Source organism: Psittacula echo, assembly GCF_963264785.1.
Source record: "Psittacula echo genome assembly, chromosome: 1".
NCBI classification, from domain to species: Eukaryota; Metazoa; Chordata; class Aves; order Psittaciformes; family Psittacidae; genus Psittacula; species Psittacula echo.
In genome coordinates this window covers 133,724,420-133,738,088 of record NC_137735.1, presented here as the reverse complement: position 1 = coordinate 133,738,088, position 13,669 = coordinate 133,724,420, and the positions used below count along the sequence as shown (strand labels likewise).

Here is a 13,669-nt window from a genome sequence, read left to right as displayed (position 1 = left end):
GAGATAGAGAGAACAGATACTGGGAAAAGAACTACTGCAAAGAGTCAAGGAACAACAAGTATCCAAAAGGGTTGTGAACCTAAGGTTAAGCAAATGTATTTTTCTTCACTTTCCCCATGCTGCATGTTGCAGTACAAGTTGCTCAGCTGGAAAACAGTCTGTCTATTGATTCTCGTTTCCCATGGACAACAAGAATGGCCATTTTTAAATTAGCTTTTTCTAAAGTCCTTTGAGAAAAAAAGAAAAAGGCTTTTAAAAGTGTTGATATTTTGAAATCCCTTGGCCTAAAGTATTTTGAATGTGGAGATCAGCAAACATTAAAATTTGTATATAAGGCTGGCATTCAAATCAGGAGTAATGAAGCTGATACAGTGCAAAGAATACACAAATGCTGTTTGCTTTGTAAAGCTGTATATAGAATCCAATCACGAGTCCTGGGATACAGGACAGTCTATCACTGTAAAGCAATTATTGGTTGACTGCTGAGCCAGCTGTGTTGAATTTGTGTCTTGGAGTATTCAGAATGCCAAAGCATCTTTAAATCTCAGTCTTTAGTTTAGATTAGACATGTTAAATGACAGCACATTTTTTACTCCTTACACTGTGCTAGTCTCCTGATGCTGGAAGGAAATTCTTGTTGAGATAGTGCAAAAGCAAGTAAGTTAGAAAGGGGAGTGATTAGAAGAACGGGCTTTTGTTGACCAGTTACTTGTCTTTTAAAATGTTCTCAGAGAGGGTAACTGCTCTACACACAGGCTATTGATGCGTTGGGACTGTGAGGTCTGATGCTGCCCATGTTGAAACAGAAAAAGAACATTTATGTTCTTTTATACATACGTTGCTGTCGTGGTTTAAGCCACATTAAAGGAAGTTACATGTATGCATAAAATATGTGTGCATAAATATGTATGTATAAAAATATAAAATAACATGTTATATGCATGTATAAAATTACACACATGAATGTTAAAGGAAGCTAAATGGATCAGCAAATACTGTATAGAAAGAAAAGCTCCTTTATATGCAGACAGTTTTATATATGTATCTATCTGGAACCAGTTGGTGAATATCTGTACATAGTTTTACTTGGGCTTATATCACATGAAGTCACTTCTCCCCAGGCCACCTTGGGGTGCACGAGAAAGGCTTAGCAAGCCAGCTGCAGTGCAAAGGATGAAGAAGTATTGGTCTCCTGAGACAGCCCATTGCTTTAGGCAAAAGCCACAATGCCTCAACCTGTGTTTATGGCCTGTCCTGCCGAATTACATCTGTTGGGTTAATTTTGGAGGCAACAATTAATTCCAGAGGTAACAATCATCCTGCAGCACTGGGAGCCACCCCACTCTTAGCAGTGCCTCCTGTTCAGGCAATACTTTTCACTGGCCCTCTCTGGGCTTCTGTGGCTGCATGGGGGAGGCTGCACTTTATACTGACTTGTGCCGTAGGCATCCTACATGGACACATGCATTACAATAGACTGTGTGGGTTTTGCATCCTACTTTCATTTTAAGGACACCTGAGAAACGTCTTGTCACCAGAAGAGAGACCTGAGTCTATCTTCTGTGGCAGTAGCTCCCAGATAGAAAAAAATTAGAAATAGATAAAATATTCCAACATGCATTTGAAAGACAAACGAGAAAGCTCAGACCCTTGAAGATTTCACATCTCATGTCCAGAGAATTCCCATATCTTGTCTTGCCACTGCTTGGAACTAAGGAACCAAAGCAGTAAGTGTTGAACCATGCTGAAACCCTGTGGGAGGGGGAAAAGAACAGAAGGGGGAGAAGATCAGCTAAAGGCAACTGAGCAGGACAGAGGATCAGATCTGGGAAAGGTTTCTCAGAGTATAAAACCCTGTAAATGTCCAGCTTTTTTAAAGCCCAATCCAAATATTTCCTGCAGCATGTGGGAGTGCTCAAAACCTCAGCTTCTGACCCAAGCTGGCCTGAGAGCTGGGCAGGTATCAGTACAGTATCAGCACATCTAGGGAAAAGCCAGTACGGAAATCCTGGAGTGAGGTAACCTTATCCACTCACACCTCATAAAGCCTTGCAGGAACCTGTCTATCTGGGAAATCAAAATCTGGGCTTAACGATCCAGAACCTTGTTGTGAAGGTTAGCATTTGTGACATGGAATTTCTAATTGTTATCCCAAAGAACTGAGGAAGCCATATGCATTCTTATTGAAACCCATCTGGAAAAACAGATGATAGGAAGAGCAGTAATAACACTGCTTGGATGATAGATGCAGGAAAAAAGAGCATACTGTAGGTGTCAGGCAGGTTATTTCAATTCAAGCACAGGCCAGGATACAGGAGGAAGCTGTGGCTCCCTGCGGGCAGCCCCACCAGCCTGCCTCCTCTGCAGAGCTGGTCAGAGTCCCAGTTGAAAGACAAAGCTGAAAAGCACGATTTGTTTCACCAGCAGGATTTCACAGAATGCACTTGGGTTTTGTTTGGTTGTGTTTTGTTTTCCACACTGGAATAAAAGCAGAAAAATATTTACACTTCCCTTTTGTAGTCAGATCATAGAATCATAGAACAGTTTGGGTTGGATATTCCTGATTGAATTTATACTTCTTGTAGTTAAACTGTTTATATGCTAGGTCTTCATAAGGGGTAATATCTGAAAGAATCAATCTCTGACTCTTCATGAATTCCGAGCAGGGCTCAGAACTGATTAGCGGCAATACCTGATGCTACAAGTATTTTCTTGAACTTGTTTAAGAAAGTCTGTGGGATTGCTTTTTTTTAACATACATCTACAAAGGTGAAACCAACAAATTTTTAAGATGTTGCAACACACTTTATTTTGTCAGGCAAATAGTATTTTAGATATTTAATTAAATAACACTATGTTAAGCTACATTTTTTTTCTTTCTTACACACTATATAATGCATATTCACTGTAATGACAGTTTCATCATGCTAGGAACTTATACACATACCTACACTTTTAAAAACAAGATTTTCTTAATAAAACACACATATCTACAGTAACAACAATTGCAAAGAACACATTGTTAGGTCAAGATTTCAGCAAACTTTACAAACTACACAAAATAAAAATAACAAAAAAAAAATATCAGTACACGGTGAAATTCTTAGCAGAGAACATATCTTTACATTTGGTGAAGCTTTGCCTAGAAGTCATTTTGCTTTTGTATTTCTTAAGGAATAAAATTATATACATTATTTAGTAATCCTCAAAATAGGAAGTATTAAATAGCACAATCAATATTACAGTCTTAAGTTTTGGTGTTACCTACAGTAGAGGGGCTGCTTCAAAGAAATAAAAATTGCAGTTTGTCTTTTTTATACACTGAGGGCCAAACCCTCAGCTGGCATAAACCACAGTAGCTAAACGGACAGTGAGGAAGTCACATTAGTTTATATCAGCTGAGCATCTGGATCCTGACTACTCTATACACAAGGGAAGGCTTCTAAAGCATGGTAGCTTGGACCGGTTCCGCACTTACAGAAGCTTATTATATATATGCTGAAGTTTTCATGCAGCAGGAAAAATGTTAGTTTAAGTATAATCCCTTAAACAGTCATACCATAATAATGGTATATGAAGCAGCTTTAAAAATATTATTTTATAATCATATGAAACTCTGAGCTATGCTGATTGTTTTAAAGGAATCCCTTATTGCCAATGTTCTATTACAAAACAGTGTAACTGTAATTTCTGAGGCCTAATTGGTGGCTATTAAAATATCACTGTAGCTAACCACTGAAAGGATAAATTGTACCATTAAATACCTATTAATCACCATATTCCATCTGGAAACAATTATGATCCTTGCAATAGACATTAATATCATCCTAACTCTGCAGTGAACTTGCTGGGGATATAAGAAGAGCATGGCAGCAAACAGAGTATATGCACTGATGTCATTCCAGGAGGTAGTTCTATTTTATGGCACTCAATTTTTGGTTTGTCACTTACACACTTCAGAAGTCACTCATCCTCAGAAAAATAAAAAGCAGTTTGCTGCACTGAAAGTCAGCTGGGGTGGGGAGAGAAAAATAAACAAAAACCTTATTTTTCCTTAACCATCTCATTTTCTTTTTTTTTTTTTTGTAACTCCAAAGACTGCTTTGCCAGCTCTTGGGGCTAGATCCAAGCTCACCAAGCTGTCTAGTCAAAGAGAAAGTTTTCTGACAGTTTCCATAAAAAGGACCTTAAATACCAGTGGCTACATGTTGTAGAAATATGTATTTAGGCCTTGATTAAGGAAAGCGCTTAACTAGATGACAATATATGAGCAGGATGGCATTGCCATCCCCTTTGAAGCAAATAGTAAGCACACAATTTAAATTCAAAGAGCTCCCGCCAGCATCAAAGAGACTGTTTAAGTGGTTTGATCAATCAGGGCCCATTTCCCAGCTGTTCTGCATCACGTGGTGATAAAGTGATACTTCTAATGATAAAGCTACTGATAAAGTAACTGATATCAGGTAAATACCGGAGTTACCTCCATTGCACTAGATCTTAATTCCTACTGGCATAAACCCAGAGGTGTTCTACATGCTGTAGAGTTACTCTCAGAGTATTCTAATAGAAGCAGAATCAAATTAATGCCCAAAGAGTTTCAACAAAGACCCATTAAAATGTTTAAAACTATGTTTTAAAGTACAGTAGCTATCTGCTACTGGCTGGAACTAACAGCTTTCTAAAAATATTTTTTCTTATCTTCTCTGGATCCAGAAATTATTTTCACTCATTTTTTAAACAGAAATATAACTTTTTTTTTTTTTTTTTTTTTTTTGAGCTTAACATAGCTCAGTTTTGAGCTGAAAATTAGTTTATATTTTTGTATACTATCATAAAAGATCATGGAATAAACCATAATTTTTCTAAGGTACTCATATATTTTAAATCCCTGTTATCTATCTCCTTTACACAGATGCAGTGGCTTCTGGAACACTCTTACATAGTGAATGAGAAGGATTTGTCCCAATATTCTGGCATTAGTGTTGCTCAAAACCAGAAAGCGATAGCTTTTCCCAGCATGGCTTGATGCACATTTACTCAACTTTCCATTAAACATACTGATTAGACCTGACAGCTGCTTCTTAAACAAAAATATTTCTGCATAAATTTTGACCCAAATCCATTCTTTATTTTTATTTTTACCTCAATTTTTTTTCCTGATCTCATTTTCATCAGAAAACTAAAAATAACAGGAAATTGTGAATATAACATTGGAAAGAAAAAGGGTACAAAGACTGTAAAATGGAAATGTTTTAATTTAAAAATTCTAGTTAAAATATTTGCAACTTTGAGAAAACAGTTGAAAAAATAACATCTTAAAATTTTCGAAGATGCTCATGACTTGTTTCCACATCACAGACCAACTCCAATTTAATCATGGAATAGATCTGTATTATTCATTTCGAAGCAGAATACCATACAGTATACCCACATTATCCCCTTCGAAAAAAGTGGAGTGTAATTCTTTGAAAATCGCTAAAATACCTAAGTCACTTAGGTGTTCTTCAAAACTGTATGTAAAATGAACAATTTCATGTTAGCTTAGTGCCATTTATAAAGCTATGTAGTGTTATAGGACACCCTATTTTAATAAAAAACAATATGAGCAGAGATATTTTAAGTTACATTCCAGAACTCATTATTAATTTATTACAACTCATACTACGCACAATAATCAGTGTTTCCTCTGACAAAGTATATTTTTTTTGTTTTTCTCCTACTCATTCCTTCATTTGACCTCTGAATGAATGAAACATTTCCACTATACTTTCCTTGTTTCCTATCAGCATGCATTCATATGATCTGAACAATAAGTGAAAGCTGTAAACCCAATATTGAATAGTAAACAAGAAGAAACTCATGCTCTCAAATGCAGAGCAAGGAAATCTTAGTACCATCCTGCTTTGAGCATGTATCTTAACCCAGATTCTTTCACCAGGAGCCTGGCTGGTACAGGTTCAGAGTTGAAATAGAATGCATTGATTTTGTAAAGCCTTCTGTTCAGCTGTAATTAAATACTGAGATGTTAATGGTGATTCTGGCTTAAGATGAATACCCAGTTCTGAATCTAGGACAGAGCCTAACCTAGTCAGTAAGCACCTAGGAAAGAAAATGCTCTGAATTATTTTCTTTAGTTAAGTTACACTGCATTTTTTTGGGAGACGGATCTTTTCCGAGACTTGTTGGATTTTCATTTATATTTTTTATCAGATTTGCTCAAATTTGTTCTCAATAGACAAACATAAGCCCCCTATAGTGAGGACAAAGGAATCTATTGCTACAAAATAAAATTAAGATCCAGGTAACTGATTCCTTCTATTTCTACTTTTCCTGCTATTGATAAGGGCCTTTAATTTGCTGTAGTCCCCTCTCATCTTCTGGGGTTCTTCCCTCTGCTGACCTTGCTGTCTGCTGTCTTTGCAGTATTGGTTAATCATCTGCATTTCTGAGTGGCTGAAAGCTCCCACAAAGTCCTTTGGGTGGAACTGCAGCGCTCTTACTGAGCTGGCCCAGGTCCAAGGGGACCATTTGTCAGTCATGATGGCCACCATCTCTGAATCCAGCACTTTGAAGTTGATCTTTGCTAAGGTCTGCTTGAAGCTGTTCTCTGTTGCAATGCAGTGGTAAAGCCCCCGGTCGCTGTCTTGGACAGAGCGAATGAGGAGTCCTTGCTCAGTAGCTATGATCCTCTCATTCAGCTTGACCTAGATGGCAAAAAGTCAGAAGGAACTTTTTAGGAAATGTTATGGAACAACAGAGCATTGGACCTCCTGTGGCAAGTCTCTCTTCAAACACCTCTTTCTTCCCTAAAGGGTTTCTTAAAGGTACCATACTTTGCTTTTATCACATCTCCCAGAGACCACAGTTATTGCTACTGTTAGGAGAGAAACCACCTCAAGGCAGGTAAGTGTCATTAAAGAATGACTTCAAAACTTTATTCATAATGTTGCAATAGATTTGATCAGGATGAAGACAAAGATGCAAACCTTGAGACTACATGAAAGAAGAGTTTTCCTAATGTTCAAATAGCAGAACTGAGGAAGTTAACTTCCAGTACCAGAGACTGCTGATGAGACTTGATGGGGGAAAAGTGGACAATGGGAGGTTGAGCTGGCATTGAACATAAAGTGGCTGCTAGTTAAATATTTTGACCTTGAGCAGGTTCCTGGGGCTAACTTGTGAAGAACTGTGTCTGCACTGCAGAGTTTATAGTCTGTTATAAACGTTTTCACCTCAGTGGCCTCAGATGGGACTTGGCTCCATGGAAACCAAGAGCAATTTTTCTATTCTCCTATTTCCTTCCTGGCTTCAGAATCTGGACAGTCCCAGGAGAGGGTCACACCATCTGAAGGAAGCAAGGTACCACAGCTTCTTGAGTTATTATCTGACTATAAATGACTGTGCACATGTCACTTTGCATATCAGCTGTGAAATAAAAATTGTTAATTTAACCCATTCTGACAAAATACCAGTGCTGGTATTTTAATGACTGATTTCTCTATTTTGCTGCTGCACTTTGCATTATACCTGATTCTCTTTGGAATTCATTTATTTATTATGCTGTTCTGTTATTGTAAACTTTTGTAGACATTGCAGAGGTAAGACTTCCAGAAATCTGACAGCTTGAAATGTAATTAACCTATTGATTGCTTCAGTTTGTCTTGCATTGATTCCAATACAGTTATTGAACATATGAACAAGACGGGAGATGTTCTGCTGAAGAAAAGAGTTGAAGATTTGCACCTAAATTGGCAGGACATGTCTTAAGTCTTTGAAGAGTAAGTGAGAAAAACAGCATGAAAGCCTTGAAAGTCCTCTCTGATTTTGGAAAATGGCCTGATATGAGAATAATGCTTTTCAGTATTTATAATTTATCAACAGACACTGTATTATGTAATAGTTTTTTTCAAAAGATGTACTTTTTTATTCATATAGTAACTGCCTTGGATTTGAAATGGATTTTTTCCCCTTTTATATTACTTAAGGAAGGCACATGCCCCATAAACAATCATCCTGTGTATTACAGTGCTGAAACTTGAGAGCCTTAGAGACTGCAGTAATGGAAAATGTGATTGCACCATGGTGGGGAAATGCTTTTGTCAATACGTGTTCTTAGCCTGGACTAGTTTCTTGCTAAAGAAATCTTTCACATTTCTCTCACTTTTGCTTTTTATCTCTTCAATAGCATAGAAGGGCTACTGCATTCTGACTTCTTCCTAAACTTTATACAGTTTATTGCTTTTATGCATATTTCCTTGGATCAATAAGAAGTCTTGAGCACTCCAAACCTTCAGTTTGCAATTAATAAGGTGTGAAGGAAAAATTCATTAATTAATTCCCTCACTTTAAGGGCTAACAGGAATTTTGTAATAGCTGTTCTGATCCGATAGAAATCATTGGGGTTGAGGAAAGTCCTATCTATACTGAAAAGCCTGCCCTTATTTACATGTGTGAACTGCTGATCACTGTCCTGCATTCATACAAATTCTCCAGCATCACTGTAGCTGGGTTGTCTGATGAAAACACAAATGTTCCCTCACTTTGGTCTGGGGAGTAGATGAGATGCTGACATATGATGAGCAACTGCTCATTTTGCTCACCTCTTTCCTCCTGTCATTGTCTTTCTGTAGCAGCCATTTAATAGAAGCCTGAGGAGATTTGGGTGTGCATTCAAGAAAGGTGGTGTTGTTTTTCACTCCGTACTGAACTATTTCTGCAGCGTTTCTGTATGCTAGAAAGAAAAGAAAACAGGTCAGGATACTGTGAACGGTGCTTTAGTACAGAAAGCAAGTATCTCTTTGCAATAGAGGTAAAATGTTTGCAATACAGGTAAAATGAAGTATATCTGATCTTGGTATTGGCCAATAACAAGCAATTTAGGACAGAAAAGATTTCAAAGAAATGAAATGTGAAGAAGCACATCCAGTTCCAAATAGCAGTGTTTTCAAACTGACAAGGTCTGTTCTGAAAAAAACAGAATACCTGTGGGCTCTGCTGATGGGATAACTGAGCTCAGGGATATTGTTCCCTGAAATGATCTCATTCTCTACTACTACAAGAACGCCTGTCTAGAACTGTCCAAAGGAGAATGAAGCTTTTAATATATTTTTTCACACTTCACCATTTACGAGCTGGGGGAATATGGTTGTATGACTCAGAACGCAGCAGCATGCCATAAAAAAGGCTATGTGTATTTCAGCTGCGTGCAGTATCACAGGGAGGCGAGAGAGGGCGGATTTGGCTTCCCACTCTGCCGCTCTTTACAAAGCAAGGAAAGGACTTGGCTCTAAATCTGAGGTGCAGTGAGTACGTAGGCATGCCAGCAACAAAGAGCAGGACAGATTTATAGCACTCCAGCAACACCTGGGCAAGTGCTGAGCATATGTCATCACTTAGACTTGTTGTGCCCCTTTACAGTCTCAATAGATGAACAATTGGCAGTTACCGATAGGAACTTTTAGATGCTCATTGCTTGGCATAAATCATAATGCCGATCGTGAAAACAATACAGTTCCAGATTTAAAAGCTGACATCATATATACAATATATATGATGAGAAAGGAGCAATGGATACAAAATATTATGAAAAATGCAAATACTGAGAAGTCTGCATGCCTAAAATCTGACTCTTTTTGCGCAGTCCTTAGACTGATTTTCCTCCCACTCTATCTCCCATTCTTTTCAGCTTCTTTCATCAGCTGATATGTGAAATTGGAATCTGTTCTGCTAAAGGAAGGAGACATTGCTTGCTCCCAATCCTTCAAGGTTTTTAGCATATTTATGAGATTGTACCACAATCAGTTGTACCTTTTAGGGGAATAATGTGGAAATGCTTGTATTCAAAGACCATAAGCTAGCAAAGCATCTGTCTGTGGGCTGACCTATCCGTACCAGTGGAACACTGAGAATCAGAGCTGTAACACAGTGTTATTTTTATGCACACTGGAACTAGGTGTACCACAGAAAGGCATTTTTACCTGTTTAATTGATCAGTATATAACTTCTTACCCACTACATACTACTGTATACATGCTAAAAAAAAGACTGAGAGAATACAAATGCATTTTTCTAATGGCCATAAGGGCTAACACAGTATTAACCAGAACATTTAAAAAGCAGTCAAACAAGCCCCTTAGTTCTTGATATCTATTTGAAAATTGCAATATGCCAAACCCGCTGAATTTATGCATGCTGAGAGCTTCAAGACATGCAACCTATACTGTTTAAAGTCTTCATTTCAAGACTTTGGTTCCCCATAAACTTGGATGATTTCTTGCTATTGCCTGATTCTCTCCTCTTTTGTCCTTTAGGTAGATATCATTTTCCCTCCAAACAGTAGTTTTGCTATAAATGGTTTTAATTATATTTTAAAAAAGTCTAAGTTGCTATTTCTTTTAATCTTTTTTTCCACTGAGGAAACAATTGCCATCTACCTATGCTATATGCCACTGATGTCATAAAAACATCCTTTATGAAGTTGCTAAAACACATGAACCTATAAATACATCCACAGAGAAAAAAAAAAAAAAAAAGAAAAATAAAGGTTGGAAAACAAGAACCTGTTTCTCAAGGCAGTCAAGGTCTAAACATTTGTCTCCCCTCAGACCAGAAAGCAGACAGTTGACATTTTCACATTTTCCACCTCAAAAGAGGAGACACCCACCCTTGGGAAAGACAATGGGTGGGTGGTCACAGCACATGCCTGCAAGGCAGGACACGCAGCTCAAGTTACTTCATGATTCGGAGCCTAAGCTTTAAAATGGATCTCAGAGCTCAGGTGCATGCTCTAATGGTGGGGTCATCTTTTGTAATTACCTGCTCAAGCTGTTCAGCTTCATAGAAATGACCTAATACTGAGTCATGGGGAAAGACCCTCTGGCACTGTAGACTGGCAGCTAGAGAACAATTAGCCACGTCTGGGCTGAGGGACTTACACCCAACTGACTATTGTGGTCTGTTTTGATTTAGGAGATTCTTCTGAGACCATTTCAATGGAATTATTATTAACTGAATCTTTCACAGGTAACTCTTACAGCATTGTTTCCAAAAATTCAATAAAAAATTTACCATCAGGTCTATTTTTTGGTCTCCAGATGGTACGGGTAAGAATGCACTTCAAAACGCCTACTCAGAAACAGTTGAAAGGAGAAGAATTCTCTAATGTGTGCCCTTAGTTTCATGGCATACATTGCCACTGTCAAGCTCACACATGCATGTGGCTGAAGAGGATTCAGATGCCTTTATGTATGTGTCTATTATTAATACGACTTTGGCCATATTTGACTGGTGTCCATCAGCCTGGAGAAAGTGGTAGCTGGGAGGGCAATGTTGGCTTCCCAGTCCAGACATTCCATGCCAAAAGAGTTGTACAGCTAGAAGGAAGAGACTTTGTAAAAAGATTTGGAATGGTTTGTTTTCCTAAGTAAAGGGAGAAGGGAATAATCATAGCTCAAAAGACAGGCTATGATGAGCTAGAACCTGCTGTTTGCTGAAAGATGTGCTCCAAAAATCAGTACTACGTCAAATGCTCAGAATAATTCTGAGGTCCAAGAATTAAATGCATGAAGAAGCATGCACTAATAAACACTGAAGGTATTTAGAAGTAGAAAAGCCCTCAAATTAACTGGACCTTTTCCTAGTAAACACTGTCTGTCAGCTTCTCATTTCATGTATGCTGACCTATATATTTCATGGTTCATCATTCTATCACCTATAGGCAAGTTTCAAGTAACTGCAAGGAAAAATGCTAAAATCAAATCAAAACAAAACTCAGACTTGGAAAATAATTATGCTTTACTGGTAAACCACACAGATAATGTGAGTTATGATGAATCACATAAAGGAAAGCCATGTGTTCTTTATATAGCATGAGGATCTCCAAATTATAGTACCTTTCAGGTTGAAACCTCGGCACTGAGTCAGAGGGTTTCCATGTCTCACGTCTTGCCTACGACTCCTCCTGAAATATATTGTAAAAACAAAGTGTTATTCCAGGATAGTTATACTGCAAATAAATGCTCTTTTATTTTGGGGCTTGTCTGGTTTTTTTTCTGCTATCAGCCATTAGGGATAGTTCATGACCTACTGATGGTGTTCTTTACTCTTTGCAGGCTTGCTAGAGTGAGGATACTGTTAAAGTGAATAATCAGTTTGATGTTTATAAAATGGTTGTAATTTTAGGAGGCAAAGTAGTTTTGTAAAGGAGGTATAGAAAAAAGGTTAGAGGTGATGCATGAAATACACATTGGTTTACTGTTGCAAGAGCTAACATTCAAAGCCAGAACCCCCAGCTGGTTCTTAGGTGCAAATAAGCACCTAAGAATGAGATGCATGAGTGACAGCGCTCATATCTAATGCACCAACAGAACACGATGATATAAGGCATGTGACCACCTTGATTCTAGCAGGCACCTTATTTTTGGTGCCTGTAGCCACCTTGGTAGCAGAGTGAACTGAAATATAAATCCAGACAGGTAGAGAGCTAAGATTCAGTTCTGTCCTCTACTTGACGGTATGTGACTATTTTCAAAAAGTACTCAGACTCACCAAGTCTCAGAATACTTCTAAATGGAACTTCATTATATTATTTGGATGACAGATGCAAAGTCACAGTTTTGTAGCAAATGAGCTAAGGAGCTTACTGGGGTTGAGAATACTGGCTTTTCAGTCCTCCTCAGCTAGGGGGTCATAGCTCACAGAATTCAGTGCATGAAAATCTGGTACCTGAACTTTTTATTGTTAAGTTATATTATTTTGTTTGCTGAATATTCTGTAAGGTGGTTCAATATTTATCAAGTGTAACAAAAAATGTATTGATAATAGCTGGAAATGGATGCTTCTGGGAAATGTAACAGCTGTATTCTGAACTATGCGCTAGTGACTCGCAAGATAAGAACACACGAAAAGCCTCTAGAGGTCCAGTACCACTGAGTGAAGGGTGATGCCCCTACGGCCACAGTATACCAGCTACTGCACAAGCACCCAAGGATGGTGTTTATAACCCTATGTCATCTGATCCTTCACTGCGTTGTTTTAAAAGGAAACCTCTGAAAGGTGATGTTTCAAAGGATTAATTTCTGACATTCCAAGTATATTTTTGATGTTTACCATCAAAAAAATTTCATTTTATGCCTTGGGATGTTAACTCTTATGAACTAGGAGACAAAGAAGAGTTTCTGAGTGAATGTCAGGATTCCTGTGCTACTGTGAATACTGTGAGCTGCTCCACACTCAGAAATGGCATGCCGCTTGCATTAAGTAGTTCTGAAAATGGAAACTTAGAGTTTCATATTTATAAAACATAAAAGGTTGAGAAGGTGGTGGTTAGAAAATAAATACTGTCAGGTGTTTTGAGGTAAATCAACGCTGGATGAGGAACCATGAGTAATCCATGTGAGACAGAAGTGTCAAAAGAAGCAAAGAAACAAATATGTCCAGCAGATACTACTGTCTAGACTATGGGATTTGGCTCTTATTACTAATGTTTTCTCCTTCATAATCTTTCTTTGTTAGATAAAGGGACAAGTCATTTCCTTCACATATGAAAAACAGATTATTTTTTTCCATACCTTTTTAGGTTTTTGTTTTGGTTTGATATAAAAAGCAAATTGCAAACAAAATGTCAGCAAGAAAGCAAGCCTCAGCGGAAATAACCCCGGATGTATATAAT

The 13,669-nt window shown here is 37.8% G+C and overlaps 1 protein-coding gene across 1 annotated transcript in view; it reads right to left on the bottom strand.

The window, feature by feature from the left end:
* Positions 1 to 6,290: 6,290 nt before the first annotated feature.
* SEMA3C (semaphorin 3C) overlaps positions 6,291 to 13,669 on the bottom strand; it is a gene marked incomplete at both ends in the record, with an annotated part of 117,230 nt that continues 109,851 nt past the window's right edge. Inside the window, 3 exons of the mRNA XM_080638929.1 lie at positions 6,291 to 6,704; positions 8,601 to 8,731; positions 11,892 to 11,959. Coding sequence (XP_080495055.1) covers positions 6,291 to 6,704; positions 8,601 to 8,731; positions 11,892 to 11,959 — 613 coding nt within the window. The remainder of the gene's footprint in view (positions 6,705 to 8,600; positions 8,732 to 11,891; positions 11,960 to 13,669) is intronic.